Genomic DNA, 16,812 nt, shown 5'->3' with positions numbered 1-16,812 from the left:
AGAGAGATGAAGCAGCTGAAAAATGTATTAAAAGTGCTCACTAAGTGCTGTGTCTGCAAACGGCAATCTCCAAGCTGCTTTATTTTGGCACCAACTGTACTGCTCTTTCGGATAGTTTAGCACACGTATAGATTTAATTCTTTTGAGGCTAGTAGAATCATGGAGTGCCTTGGGATTTTTTGGAGCTACAAAAATTATGCCACCGCATGTTGTATTCTTTGCATAAATTAGCAAAGATACTGCAAAACTGAATCATGGGTAGGAATAATCATTATACTTCTGTTTCATAGAATTTTGTTATTATGGTTGTCAGCACTTTAATTTGGCTGGCAGACTAGAGAGTTAAATACAGGTATAAGAGACTTACTTTGGTTTTAGTGTCACTCAAAGATAACATATTTAGCACTTATGTGATATGACACTGATTCGATCTTAACAGAAACATGAAATGAAAATAAAGAGCACAATTTTTACCTTTGCAACTTTTCTCTAGCATTATACCAGGACTGCCATACACCTCCCTCCCCTGCACCTGTGTCAGTATGTGTAAGTCAGGAAAATGAACACTAATGCTACCTACAGGGTGGTCCAGATCTAATTATGCAATTTTTATTACGCTATAACTTAAGTTTATTAAATAGAAAATCACCCGAAAAATCCTGGACCATCAAGAAGTCGCAAACTGACGACATGACGAATTGTCTTTGCACCGAACTGGAATCATCCCCACATAAATCAAAGACATCCAGATGATCTGGATCTGCATAATAAAATTTGGACCACCCTGTATTGACATGTGGCATATCATCGTGAACCATGTTATACAAAATGTTAAGCCTTTAAATGAAAGGCAGTGTATAAATACAGTTCTGGATGTGTATGTAATTCTTTAGGTACACATATATTTGTATTATTGGTTCATAATTTAAAAAAAAAAATAAATTGAAAATGCCGCTCTAACCAAAGCACTGCCTGAGACGTTTGCCTCATTGACAGCCTTGGATGGGACAATATTTTTTAACACATTAAACAGGTTATATTAATCACAGAAATTGACATGTTAACATTCCTAGGCCTAGTTATATTAAAAGGAGCTTTTTGCTTAAGTACATCTTTTCAATCAACTCATGATTCTAACCATTCTCCTTCTGAAACAGCTTTTTCCTAAAACACCAATTTTATTTAATAATACATAAATGTCTAATGTAAAATGTACGTCTTTGAAATTAGGAAGGAAGAAAGCAAGAGCAGCCAAAAAATTCTTAAAGGAACAACGGGGGAACATACAGAGGGACCATAAGTGGACTAAACTCAGTTACCCGATGATGTGCAACTATGTTGCCTGAAATTTCTTGTTTTTATGGTTCTTTAGACCGTCTGTGAGCAATGTTGTACCTCTGGTTTTACTGACTAATGTTAATAATCATATTTAGTTAATTTTATTTCTCCATTAGTTAGTAGAAAGCTGAAACACATCTTAACACTTTCTTTATTGTTCTTGTGTATTCATGCTATATTCAGATTGTTAATCCATACAACAATGTTTATTTTATTAATTTAGTTGAATGCTGTAAAAATCATATCCTTCCATAACCAATACTGCTTAATTCAGTTCAGTATAGTAGGGTCTTTAGTCTATGCTGGCAAGACTGCAACCATTCCTGGACACTTAGCACTTAACACAAAACTCATTTGGAAGAACTAATGAACATTACAGCAGACCTCTGAAATGTGGAAGGAAATTACATGTATATAAAGGGTAAAAGGTGCAAACTCCAAACAGATAATATCCTGGATGGTATATAAACCTGGGACTCAAGAAATGTGAGGCAAGCACAAACCAGTCTATCCAGTCTATCTGTTATCAGATAAAAGTTACTGTTTTTGTCTAATAGGCCATGATATCTGAGCATTTTAACCAATATTCAAAATAAAGCAACTTTTGTTCAACTGTTTTTTGCATCCACCATTATAACTAAAAAACTAAATTTAAATAATATTGTATTTAAATGTTATTTGCATCATCATTATAAACATAAAATGGATTTATTTAAAAAAATATTTTAACCTTGCACCTTCTACTACTGGCACCATAGGATACTCCCAATGACCCTACTTGTGGCAGATTTTCTTTTTTTTGTTTGAGCAGCCCAATTTTTCACACCTGCTTAACACAATACAGGGTCATGGGGGCTAAAACTATTGCATTAGTTCTCAATTTTCAAATATTTTCGCTAGCAATATACAAACCTTCTTTGGAATGGAGAATGGTTCTTCTGGTGGCTATGATGAGTGTTGCACCTCAGAAAACAACCATCAATTTCCCTAGCATTCCCAATATATGCCACTGTCAGCGTTTCTAAAATTTTTAAATTCTATCTTCTTAGCATGTAGTTACATATTACCTTGAGCCAATCGGAATTTCAATGTAGCTTCAGCTCTGGCACGAGCCTCTTTTTGAGATTTGGTCAGTAATTTTCCTTCTTTCTTCAAACGTTCTTTTCGCTCTTTTTCTTTTTGTTTCTTTCTTTCTTTTCGCTCTTGCTCTAATCTTTCCTGTTTGCAAAATAAAGTGGGGAATAAATATTACTCATCTAATTTATTTTAAAAGCACTTCTACACCGTACCTTTGGGATTAACTCTGGAAGCTAAGAGGCAAACTCAGAATCTAGCTCAGTGCTATTATCTTATTCTCATTTTTATTACCACAAAATGCTGCTTTATTAATTATTTGATTTATAAAATGCTTGGTGTAATCAACGCATGCTACCATTCAATACTAAACAACAATACATTATATGAATGGCCGAGTTAAATTTAATTTCACAAATTAACTTGAAAGATCCCTTTCCCATAATTTCCTAACATCATTAAATGATAAATTCAAATAAATATTTTCAATGCACTCCATACTGTCTCAGGGAGCTATTTTCCAGAGACAAGGGATGCTAAATGTACAAGAATTAATGCAAAACACAAAGGAGCTCTAGAACTCAGTAAGACTGTTAGTGAGAATCCCAACATAGAGAGAAAGAGATTGAGTCAGCAAGAAATATAATATAGTGCTGCTATGAAAGAGGAATCCAAAATCAAAAAGTGACTTGCGCTTAAGCAAAACTGTGTGTTAAGGCAGGGTGCTGTGGGATTTTATAGGGTTGTGGTACAATAATAAATGTGAGAAAGGAAGACGAGTGAGTGCATGCACTCTAATAAAGACCACTGACCTTTGTAAAAGACAGACTCTAAAATGATAAGTGGCTCACATATCTCAGGAATACCATATTTAAAGGTATAAAACAATGAAATTTGGAGAGTAAGAACAAAAGTAAGAAAAAGTGAAATGGAGAGGGTGAGAGAGACCAAATAAATCTTTTAAGAGAGGAAACTGCAGTAAGCAAGAAACATGCTCTAAACTAAAGAGGATCGGTTATGCTCATAATGAATCTGAATAAGTGCAAACTGCTTTGCTATATTCAAATGATAAGAAGTGTTATTAAGCATGCTTGAATGAAGACACTGCATTATGTGCAAATAGGAGTGAGAGACTATAAGGGCTACATTTTGCAAAAATGATACATACGATACATATATACACAAAATGTCACTTTTGGCCTATGTGATATCCTGCTTGGAGAAATGAGACACCTTAGGACACAATGAGAGAGTTAGAAATTTGGGACAGAAAGACTTGAAGAGAAATATTTGTGTTTAGAAGGCCAGATGCAAGGACAATGACTGAATAATGACTGAACACACATTTTTTCATTATTATTTTAAGCATTATTTTAAAATTTACATAACACATATTTGTGAATTAATATACATTTATAATCATTATACTTGGTAAGCAAAGTTCTTAGATCACCAAACCAAATATAGTAAATGAAACATTACATTACATTAACTCAAGCTGCTAAAAAGAAAAAAATGTTAATTTACAGTACAACTAACACCCTAAATAATGTGTCTCACTACTGAAAAATAAAGAAACTAAACAAAGAATAAAGTTAACACATGTAGTAAAACCACTATAAAAATAGTATAAACAAATTCCAAACTCCATAGGTCCAATTAAACCCTCTAAAGGAAAAAAAAACTACTTCAACATATAAGATAGTGAAGTGAAAGATAAAGAAAAACAAAGAATTCATCACCTGCTCCAAGCGCTGAGCCTCCTGCTCCTCCAGTCTCCGCAAACGTTCTTCCTCTTCCCTTTTTGCCCTCTCCTCCTCTTCTTTCATTCGTGCCAGAGCCTCCTGCATAGCCTTTACAGTAGCTTTACTGGGACCTTTTTTCTTCTCTTTTTCCTCCTTCTCACCTTTTTTTTTCTTCTTGTCCTTTTTTTTCTTTTCGCCATCATTATCATCTATTCCAAATATCAAATGCAATTAAAACTTTTAAAATAATGTATAATAACAAATGCCTAAGCCAATTATATAGCATATGCCTGGCATAACAGCATTAATGGTTTAAATTATTGTACATCTGTAGGTATACAACGGTCAGTTTTTATGAATGGGGATTTATAATTTGTGAATGCAAAATTATAGTATTAAAAAATGTCTTTTTTATTAAGAATACATGACTATTCTAGAGTATGATTATTTAATATACTTTTCTAAAAGCTGAAATCCTACAACTAACACGGATTATTTTTTATTTGAAGGAATTTAACAGGGTTCACAGCACAATGGACCATGTACAGTCAAGACAAAAGTAAACATTTTACAATCAATTATTTCAACAAACAGCAGTTCACCTCTAAAAATGTATCACATCCAGAAACTTCAGCCATGTCCCTTTTACTGTATTGTAAAAGTCAGCATTAACAATAATGAAAGCTGAATTACCTGTCTGAAATACAAAATGTAACGTATTGGCAATAACCATGAACTTCCTATATAGTAAAAACAAATACGCAGGTTCTTAAACAGCAACTTAGTGCTAAATTTCACATAAAAAATAAGTAAACCAGTACATTTTTCACTACCTCAAATACCTAAAATTACAATTGGGTGCAAATGATTAGAACATCATTAGAAAGAACCTTGGAGGAACCCATCTAATTTAAACCTCAGATATTTAGTGCATTTTGCACTTTGCTGATGAATTATGCGTTATCCCCATGCCTATAGCAGACAGAAGGTTACAGATGCCTACGAGTCTAGGAATAGATATAGAAAGATCTCTAAACAACTGGAAATCAATCACTTCATGCTCTAGAAGATCATCTACAAGTGCAGGAGATTTCCAACAACTTGTAACTCGCCCAGGCCAGGCTACACAAGTAAGTTCAGCCAAAGAGCAGAACACATGATGCTGAAAGAAGTCTCTAAGAGCCTTAGAATTTCATTACAGGTCCTACAGGTAGCTCGTGTCAGAAGAAGCTGCACAAATTAAATCTACATGGAAGGTGTGCCTGGAAAAAACCTTTGCTGTTTAGAAAGAACATCAGTGAAAGACTGAGGTTTGCCCATGATCACCTAGGCAAAGACCAGGAGCACATTCTAAAAAAAATGTGCTCAGGACAGATGAGCAAAAATAGTTACTTAGCCACAGTATCAAAAAACATGACTGGCAAAAAAAAAAAAGGAAGCGTTTGACCAGAACAACATGATACCAAATGTAAAAGTGGGTGGTTGGAATGTTCTGGTTTGAAACTGTTCTGCTGCATCAAGGCCTGGACAACTCACCAGAGTGAACTATAAATTCTTCATTGTACCAGAGGGTAATGTGAGAACATATGTCAGAAGACTGAAGCTCAGACAAAAGTGAACCTTGGAATGTGACAATGACTAAAGCTGGGTATTAGCACTGATGTCCCGATTCAGTTTCAATTTTATTTTTATTTAATTTGCACTTTTTTTTTTTAATTACTTAACCATTTATAGAGAACATTCATATAATGTGAGAAATTAAAGTAACACTTTTCATTTGAATGGTGTCTATATAATGACTTCATAACAAATGCATAAGCATGAAATGCCATTTAAGAATCAATGCTCAATTAGTAATCAACAGTTAACATCAGTATTTGCAAGATGTGAAACAAAATATTGTTTTTTTTTAAAAAAAAAAACTTTCACAGCACTGCACTCAATCAAAATTCAGCATAATTTAGCAAACATATCTTTCACGACATCAAAGTCCACAAACATTATGGGGCTCCTTGTTTTAATACAGATGTTTTTAAAGTAGATGCCACTGCATTGTATCATCTAGTGAACAATATTATTTAAAAAATAATGGAATAATAAAATATGTTGTTCAATAACCTATTAGCCAAATTTATTCGAGTACTGGACATTTAAACTGAACCAGAATTAGTCGAAATAAAAGATTCAGTATGAAGACTCGTGTCTTTCTATAATTCTACAAGTTACACATATGTTCAGTTGCTTGTGTGTAGCGGTCACATTAATATGTCTCAAAAATATGTCCTCACAGTTCCTCCTCTGACAAACAAGGAAGTGTTTTAAAATGAGGTTCTAGTACTGATGCTTGTTAACAGTACCCTTCGATGAATGGAACATAAAAAACAAAGAACCAGCCAGTGTGACGGACAACTCAGCTAATATGGTACATGTGGTACAGCTTATGGAGGTAATTTCAGCTGCTCTGCGCACATGCTCAATTTGGTATCACAGGCTGCTCTGAAAATTACAGCAATTGTGCACTTGTTCAGTTGGGTGACACTTGTTGCAAACTTTTTCCAGAGTAAAAGTAACAGCTAGGCATGTGCTAAAATAGGAGCACTGTTCATTGGACTCCTCAACACACAAACTTGTAACTGATGTGGTCACACAAAACAACAGCACAATGGAGATGCTAGTAAAGGTTTTAAGAACAACCGGCAATCTCAGCAGCTCTGTATCTAGGCAGCGAGGTTGCTCCCAGTGTGACTGGAAGGTAGCACTCTTGCCTGCAACACGTCCGCCACAGGTGAAGGTCGTTTCTAATGTAGTGACACATGATTGCCATGCAGAAATCTTTTACCCTTGATGTCCAGCTGTTGCCAAGTTAGATCTATTCTCTCCGCTTACGTGAGGTAATTGACAAAGCTTTGGCTTAAGATCTTCATAAAATCCTCATCTGTCGAGAGCCCTAATTTTCAATAACAGTGTAGGGTCTCATATCTTTACAGATTAAAAACTGCAATAGATTGTTATTTTTTAAGTAGAAGGCTGGAGTTAAACGCCATCTCCAGTATATATTGTTTAGGCTCTACTCATTAGTATGTCGACTGGGATGTTTCTGGGTGACGTCAGGATGAGCGATTTTTCAAATTTGTTGTGTTACCACAATACTTAACTTCTCAGTTGCACAGCATACACATGGCTTTGCTTTTATGCTGTAGTTCTTTACTGACACACTGTCTGAATCTGTATTAAGTCCGTGCATCTGATTTAAGTGTCAAAGCAGCTGACTTCAATTGAGGAGCACACCCCATTTTGGGCGAGGTAGTAAAGCTCTTTTTCAGTAGAAAGCCTTAACAGGTGCATTAGCAACATATACTGGATCATACACCAAAAACCAACATAAGCAAAAATCAACACATAGTAATAGAGCCAGACAGAGATCTACTAGATTCATCCTGAGACTTTAAAAATTGAAATTTAATTACTTAAAAGAAAAATAATGATTCATTTGAAAATCAATATTTTTATCCAGGCCTAACAATGACCCTCAAAATACCTGTAAACCTGCCAAGGAATGACTGAAATGGAAAGAAATGGAAGGTCCATGAATGGCCAGGTCCAAGCCCAGGTCGGTATACCACTGAGATACTGCGTGGGTTGGGTATTTAAAATGGGCTGTGTGTGTAAAACAACAAATACCCAAAAAATGGCTCTGCTGAAAGAATTCTGCATGCTTACAGAATTAGAAGAGTTAGAAAAACTTTCTTCCATTCAATGTAGGCAGTTATGAAAAACAGCCACTTGAGGTTACTTGTGCCAAAGGGGTATACCAGCTATTACAGCTTAATAGTGTATATGCTTACTTTTGCAACAGATGAAAATGACATATCTGTTCATTTTGTTGTTGAATAAATTATTGCAAAGTCAAATTTTCATTTTGTAATCACACTTACTTCAACTTTACCTAAAGATATTATTTACGTAAATAACAAATCATATTTCCACATATGGTAAAAGGAAAAAAAATGTAAAAGAATATCAGTTAGATATTTTATAACTTGACTTAAAATATGGCAGAATGTTATAATATGAGGGATCAACAGGAAAAATTCCCAAACACAATTTACAAACAATGCTGGCATTGCAACCTAAGCAAATTTTAAAATCCAATAGCAAAATCCACATGGATTTCTACTGTGCACACATTCTATACACTAAGAGGTCATACAACAAAAGCAGTCTACTGAACTAACAAAAGCATTTACACAATCAGTCAGGCGCAAAAGAGAGAAGCCATAAAATTAGGTGGAACTGAAATGTTAAAACTGTGTATAAGTGCAGCACAGATAGCCATAGAGATTAAATTATCATTGCTATTTAAGCATAATACTAGGGACACTTTTTGCCAATTGTACAATAATTGTATTTTCAGGAGGTTTAATCAGTGGGCACTTTTGCCCTTTGCATCCAGTTATTTTCAATGTTGATCTAAATTAACAAGCTTTTTTTTTTTTTTTACAAAAACTAATGAGAAGTTTTTGACTCTGCTATTCAACTGTTCAATTATGCAAAGTTAAAACCCACACCAACAGTCAGCCAACAGAGAGTTGTATGAAAGCATTGATTAAAACATTCACCTAGAATTAACAATATTTATAATATTTATATAAAATGACTTGCATTTATCAATGTGGTTCAGTTAAACTATTGACGCACACATGTGAACATCACACAACTTACTGACACACTCCTTAATTTCAATGCTTAATAAAAGCAGTGAACTTCCATGTGCTGCATTGATATTTCTTAATATCTCTCAAAAGATTACATTTTCGCCTTTTTAGGTCACTTCAGTTGCATTATTAATATTCATTTTTTGCGGTAAAAACGGCAACTTAAATAAACACAGATACCTTCCCCTCCAGCATCCTCTGCCCCCTCTTTATCCTCAGAAACAGCAGGCTGCACTGATTTAGGCTCTGCTTTAGGTGCTGCCTGTTCTGCTTTCTTCACATCTTCTTTTTTAGTAGGCTCATTTGTCTCCTGCTCTTTTAACTTTTTCAACTTTGCCTTCTCTTCCTCTTTCTTTTTGCGTTCTCGCTCCTTCTTTTCTGCTTTTTTCTGAGCTGCTGTCTTAATCTTGAAGGAGCCAACATCATCTTCATCCTCTCCATCACTCTCTACCTTGGTAGTACTACCACCTGCTTTAGGCTTCTGGTTCTTCTTTTGCCCTTTTTTTCCTTTCTTGGAAAAACTGTCTGTATCCTCATCACTTTCACCTGGTGAATCTCTAATATCTGCAGTTTTCTGGACCCCTTTAACACTCTGATCTTCATCTTCAGAGTCCGAGGCATCCTTTTTGCGATTTTTTTTGTTCCCTGTACCTTTCTTTGTAGACTTGATTTCATCCTCATCCTCTGAAATATCTTGAGAAACAGCAGGGACAGCAGGTGTTTGCTTGGCCATCTTTTTGGCTTTTTCAGTGTTATTCTCCATCCCATTGTCAAATTGCTCTGCTTCCTCATCAGCTTCAGAGCTCTGCTTCTTTCCTTTCCTTGTTTTTTTCTTTTCACTCTTGACTGGAGGCAAATCTATGTCCTCCTCTTTACTTTCTGATTTCTGTTAAATACAAAAACACTTTTGTAAATAAGTATTTAAGAATGTACAAAAGTTTTTAAGAAATTAAATTATAATATGAATAGTCCATTCTGAGCACAATAATCATTTTGGTATGGATCTTGTAAGTAATGGTCATTTTATCGATTCTGCATTGTTCGGTTTTCCCTAATATAACATTTTTTAAAATGTACTTTAGTCAAAAATGGAAGAAAAATTGAAAAAATATAGTTTCATTCTTATTTTTCTGTCTTCAGCAAATAACGGTGGTTGAATGTAATTTGACTAAGCATTTCACAATTACAATTTTTTCTTATTTCAACAGTAAAAAAACAGCATGATGTTATTATTAATATCCATGTGTCCAAAAAAGGTGTAATAAAGTCAGAGTTAAGCATGCTTGTATCATGTATGAATTTGTGGATGCTGCACACCTTGGTCTTGTTAACATTCTTTAAAGTGCTTCAATTAAGGTTTTATGATGGTCTGCTCTGGGATGTGCTGATACCAAGTACGGAACAAGAACTTTTATTGGAAAGAAAAGAACGAAGGCTACATTTTCAACAAAACAAAAAAAAAATTAAAACAAATACATATTTACTTAATACGTCTTACTAAAAGAAACACATGGATTTTGTTTAAGAAATAAACATTTTTAATTATATTTATCAAAATAACTACTGCGACTTGTTTTATTTTATTATAGACTAGCAGAATACCCGCACTTCGCAGCGGAGAAGTAGTGTGTTAAAGAAATTATGAAAAAGAAAAGGAAAATTTTAAAAATAACGTAACATGATTGTTAATGTAATTGTTTAGTCATTGATATGAGTGCTGCTGTCATATCTATATATATATATATATATATCTACACAGTATCTCTATATATCTCTACATCTCTCTCTATATCTATCTCCCTATATATACCTATCTATCTATCTATCTCTATATCTATCTCTATATCTATCTATCTCTATATCTATATCTATCTATATCTATCTCTATATCTATCTATATCTATATCTATCTCTATATATATCTATCTCTATATATATATATCTATATATATCTATATCTATCTATCTATCTATCTATCAATCTATCAATCTATATATATATATATATTATATATATATATATCTCTATATTATATAGATAGATAGATAGATAGAGATATATATCTATCTATCTATCTATATATATATAGCAAAATACCCGCACTATATATACGCATACACACATATACTATGGGGTGCCAAACAGGTAAGTACATTGATTTTCTGAATATATAAAGTCGGCGTCAAAATATATAAAGTCAAAACTTGAATATATAAAGTCAGCGCTGGAATATATAAATTCAAAACCTGAATATATAAAGTCAGCGTCGGAATTTATAAAGTCATTCCTGATTATATAAAGTCAACATCGGAGTATATAAACTCATTCCTGAATATATAAAGTCAAAGTCAAAATATATTGATTGAAACGACTCTGAACTGAACTAAGTTAACAAAAACATATTCAGAAAAATAAATTAAAAAAACACTGTTCGGTTAATGTTTTGAAAATGATGCATATGCCCTCCCCAGGATTGGTTCCTGCCTTGCGCCCAGTGTTGGCTGGGATTGGCTCCAGCAGACCCCCGTGACCCTGTGGTCGGATTCAACGGGTTGGGAAATGGATGGATATTCCAGCGCTGACTTTATATATTCAAGATTTGACTTTATATATTCCAGCACTGACTTTATATATTCAAGTTTTGACTTTATATAGTTAAATTTAGTCATCATTGCATAACTTTTTCTTCACCATAGAAATTTAAAGACTAAATTCAACTTCCATTCCTACCAAAGATATTTCTGGCGACTAAATAGAACCTACTTATATCCAAATTCGAGCTATTGAGCTGTCGCCTGCCTGCCTGAATAAGTCACGCTCACTTCGCTCTTACTTTTTTACTGTTCATTTAATCATGGCTAGTGGCGGAAAAATTATAAAATGGAAGGAGGATTACACTGAGTATGGCTTTACCAAAACAATTATTGATGGCGAATTGATTATTCATAAAGCTTCAATTGATGATCTGTTTTTCTGTGTTAACCTAATATTTTTTCATACTTCTTCTCAAACCAAGGGGGTGCGAGGGTAAAATGAATCGGGAAGCGCTGATCAATGTAATCGGTGTACCAGGAAATCATGCATTGATAGAAGTTCCCCTTTGTTTGGAATGCAAGGTGTGATTAAATGCATTATTTTTTAACGCATCATGGAGTACATGCATCGAAGCTTCTCAGCTGTGCTTGTGCTAAGAAAAGGAAACATTTTAAAAATAACTTAACACGATTGTCAATGTAACCTTTTGTAAGTAATGCCTAGAGGATTCAGTGTGGAGAAACTCTAGAGACAGCGTGTGTATTAACTTGTGGATTTTTCTGTGAGTATTTGGTGGCAGCGTCACAAAGTTTATTCCTCAAGACGGCGTTAGCTGCAGAGCTCAGCTCACAGCGAAATGAGGTGAATGGGAGGGGAGATGATGACGTGACTCCCCACCCGCCTTAACTGTCAATCCCCCACAAACACAGTCTCTCGGAATTTGCATAAGCACAGCCCTTCACCTACAATTTTAACTTAGTTACAAAGTGATCAAAACTCTTGTTTATATCCTGCGTCCTCTCATTAAACTTGTATCCTGCATTACCCGTGGGCATGACAAACGCCAGCGGCAGCCTGTCTATGAACTTAATTTAAACTTTAGGTTTACACCGTGCTTTATTTCCGAAGTAGCAGCACTCATGAATATGGTTGTATATGTCACTCGCTCAGTTCTTATTGTTTCGCTGCCTTCTCAATTATACTGTATAATGCATGTTTTCTTCAGCGCTTTTTGGAGCTCTTCCTGGTTTTCTACGTACCGTGTTGATAGTCAGCTCACGTGATTACGTGGGAGGCGTGATGATGTCACACAAAACTCCGCCCCCCCGTGGCTTTCGAGCTCAACTCCATTACAGTATATGGAGAAAAATAGCTTCCAGTTATGACCATTACGCGTAGAATTTCGAAATGAAACCTGCCTAACTTTTGTAAGGAAGCTGTAAGGAATGAGCCTGCCAAATTTCATCCTTCTACCTACACGGGAAGTTGGAGAATTAGTGATGAGTCAGTGAGTGAGTAAGTGAGTGAGTCAGTCAGTCAGTGAGTGAGTCAGTGAGGGCTTTGCCTTTTATTAGTATAGATACTAACACTTAATAAATTTGAATTTCAAAAAAATAGGTGCAACTGTAGCCTAACTGTAACTGAAATTAATAAGTATCTTAACTAAGCTTTCACTTAGGAAGATTCTAAAAATACATTTCAGTTGTATCATTGATAAATTTGGTTTTGTTCTCTTTTCTACAACTCTCCAAGCTGCAATAAAAGCCCATCACTAACCACACTGGAATATAGTGCTGACAAAAGCTTTCATGTTAAAGTAGGCAATGAAGGGAATCAGACTATATTATTGCTTCGCTATCTGATTACAAGCACATGAACATTTGTATTATATGTGTTTATTTTTTATATTATCAATATTTTACCTTTGGTTTTATGTTGGAAGTGTGTCTGTAAAGCAATTCATATGCTTATGCAATTGCTTATACATTGTTGCTTAAAACATGTGCATGAAAACCATAGCGTTAATGAAGGGGGCACCTAAAAACGCAGTCCTTCATAAAAAAGGCTATCACAAAAACTCATTTTGTGCATGCAAATTTCTGAAACAGAGAATTTTACTTTTTATTGTTGCCATGTAGTAGTGCAGACATTAAAAAGATGTTAGTTTTACTAAGTAGACTCCTGTATATAAAAAGACATTGAAAGTCTTTAGTGCTTTACAAATGTAATCAGTAGGACTGTCAGAAAAAATTTTGAACCCAAAAATGCACAAAGTACAAATATTTGAGCTTGCTTTAAAATGCACTAATGTTTTGAAATTTTACAAAGCATCTTGTCTTTTTGATCCAATTCACATGAGGTAGACTTGGTGGATATTGCAGCAAGTAGTCCTTTTTTGAATAGTTATGTTTGTATACTGATAAAACACACGAGGAATGGAAGAATTCCCCACATCAAGTCATTTCAAAAGTAATGTTTTGTAAGTTGTTTGGATCCCATTTAATTATTAGTAATATTCTATGGAAAGATGATGTGCTCTATAAAATATGCAAAACTGAGTTAAAATATCATTCAATGACAAGTAATTTATGAGCACACTTATTAAGTTTGCATCCTGAACAATTAAGGGCATTAAATTCTGAAGAACTCCAATAACTCCAATCAAAACAGCTTCGCTTGATGGCCTTTTTCTCCACATCAACATAATGTCTTTTATCTACTGTATGGCAAAGCATCAATATTGAGAAGCTGGTTGTATTTAATATTTTATTTAAATGCCATACTATTCTATTAGTGGCTTCTTTAAAATGAAGAGGAAAAAGTGCTCAAGAAAATGTTCTCTTATATTTAGTTTGAACAAAGCAAAAATAAGTTGTCAAAGGCAAACTACGATTTTATTTTCAATAGCTAGACCATTCTCTCCGATTTCCATATGATGAAACTATATTTAACAGATATAAACACTTTTAATTTACATTTTCAACCCTGCTTAATAAAATTTTGGTTTGTTGGGGTTAATGCACAAGGAAATCCAGACAGCCATGACAGCAGGCAGGAAAGAACTCTGGATAGGGCTGTATCTCGATGTGCACTTAAGTACACATCCACACCAACTAATATCAGCATGTACTTCGTAAACATACACGTCTTTATGATGTGTGAAGAAAACCTGACTAAATGGGTGCACTGTCTTGTTTTTGTCTTCTTCTTCTTGGTCCTCCTGGCAGTGCTGTGGAAAGTCTTCAGAATGATTTGACACTTAATCACAGTCACTTTTTTTGCCTCTGTAAGTACACATATAAGTGAAAAATATGCTTAGCAAATAAAGAAAGTAGGGCCAACAAAAACAAACCTTGCCAACAGAAAGATCCTTGTCAGTTTTTCCCCCTTGGTTTTCTAGAGAAAGTTCTTCTAGTTCTTTAAGAATATCGTCCTCACTTGAATAAAAAATAAAACATGTTAGTTATTGAGTTTCAGTGAAAAAAAGTTCAGATAGCAAAAACCCATTAAAAGATACATGAGAACTCACTCAAAGTCCTGGCCCTTTTTACTTTTCTTCTTTTTCAACTTTGATTTTGAGGAGTCCTGTTCCTTGGCAGCACCAGCTCCTTCTATTTCAGCGGCAAGAGCATCAATATCCACATCATCTTTGGTGCTAGAGGAGATGTAATAATAAAATTAGACAGAAATTGCAAGAACTGCTTAAACCAGCATGATGTTAAATTTTGCATAAAGGAATGCTCCGCCCCAAAATTATTTTTTTAAACATTACTTACCCTCGTGTACTTTGTAGTAATGTCTGAGAAATATTCTCATGTTTTCATGCAAAACAAAGCTAGTAAACTTTATGCTTCAATGTAAGCGGACTGTGGCAAATGCTCGAAACTGCAAATTATATCAAAACGTTCATTAAAAAATGTCACATTACTCATGTCTTATAATCCACAGGAAGTCATCCAGTCATATACTCATATACTCAAAACAAACAAAAGCATGCATTTTTCACTGAAGTATTGTTAAATTGGTTCCTCTGTTAAAATTAAAAAGTACCCCACATCCTGGAATCCTTTCACACAGGGGTTACAATTCTCAATTCAAAAGCATGACCCCATGTAAAAGGGTTTCAGGGTTACTTTTAAAGGAAAAGTCGATGTAACGATACCTTAGTGAAAATGAATGTGTTCTGCACATTTGAGTCTGCGACTGAATGACTAAGTGGATAATGCAACACGGAAATGACGTTTTGATACCGTTTGCTTTTTCTAGTATTGGCCATCATTCACTTCCATTGAAGAATAAATATTAGCGCAGTTTTTAATAAAAATATGACATTAAAAATTTTCTAGACTACTACTACAAAGTACATGGGGTAAGTAACATTTAAGAAAAACAATTTTTGGTTGGAGCAATCCTTTAAACATTGTGAAACTCAAAATATTTATATGTATACTATTTCTTCTTAAAAAATAGTGATTTAATAGTGGTACCACATACCATATGCAGACAAACCAACTAACACGGATTAGTTAAAAGATAAGTTTAGTATTTTTCAAGTCAAAGTTATTCCTTCAAAAACATGGTAATTGTGTTTCAAAGTTAAGTGTTTTCGATAAATTTTAATGAGAAGGCAGACATAATGACACCTTTAATTGGCCTGAGTTTCCTCAAAAGTTTGGATATTGTAATCTTTTTAGTTAGCCAATAAAAGGCATCATTTTGCTTGACTTCTCAATGCATGCATAATGGCTAGCACAGTACAACACTCTAGAACTATACATTTTAAAAATACATAGGCAGTCCTGGCATCTTATAATAGAGCCTAAGGGACACAGGATGCTCAAGAAACAAAATTCTAAAAAATACCAGAATTTACCCTCTTTGAAGCAGCAATAGTCCTGATGTAAGAAAACAAGCCTTCCATGTTTCTTACTCCCTCAACAAAATGAAAAACTTCAGATACCAGTCAATTGCTGGGTATGAACACAAACACCCACTCACAAACTACTAATTCTTGTCACAAAGTCACCTAAAACATACATCTCTTGGATGTTGCAGTAATACTCAGCATACCCAGAGGTAACCCCACATAAACAGAAAAAAACATACAATCTCCACAGACACAGTGACCAGACCTAAATCTAAGCCTTATATTTTTTAGTACAATATAAAATGATCATTCTGAGTACAGTCCACTTTGCAAAACAGGTTGTGTTAAAAATGCTCCAACTTACATAGATATACTTTCCTTCCACAGAAAGTGAAATAAATATCAAGTACATGTTTCACCATTCCTTCCACAGAAAGTGTGGAAGGGGACCATTCAACCTCACAGAGCAATATAATGTAGTTAACTTTATTAAAACTCTCAGCTGCATTCACAGGAATGCAGGAAGGAACATATTGT

The 16,812-nt window shown here is 34.4% G+C and overlaps 1 protein-coding gene across 2 annotated transcripts in view; it reads right to left on the bottom strand.

Annotated features, from left to right (window-relative positions):
* eif5b (eukaryotic translation initiation factor 5B) overlaps nt 1-16,812 on the bottom strand; it is an 83,837-nt gene that overhangs the window by 46,705 nt on the left and 20,320 nt on the right. For both annotated transcript variants that reach the window (XM_039743934.1, XM_039743935.1), the window contains exons 2-6: nt 14,938-15,063; nt 14,761-14,845; nt 9,053-9,758; nt 4,155-4,366; nt 2,406-2,556 (exon numbers count right to left, since the gene is read on the bottom strand). In XM_039743934.1, the coding sequence (XP_039599868.1) occupies nt 2,406-2,556; nt 4,155-4,366; nt 9,053-9,758; nt 14,761-14,845; nt 14,938-15,063 (1,280 nt within the window). The remainder of the gene's footprint in view (nt 1-2,405; nt 2,557-4,154; nt 4,367-9,052; nt 9,759-14,760; nt 14,846-14,937; nt 15,064-16,812) is intronic.

Source organism: Polypterus senegalus, chromosome 2, assembly GCF_016835505.1.
Source record: "Polypterus senegalus isolate Bchr_013 chromosome 2, ASM1683550v1, whole genome shotgun sequence".
In the NCBI taxonomy this organism is placed as follows: domain Eukaryota; kingdom Metazoa; phylum Chordata; class Cladistia; order Polypteriformes; family Polypteridae; genus Polypterus; species Polypterus senegalus.
This window is presented reverse-complemented; position numbering and strand designations above follow the sequence as displayed.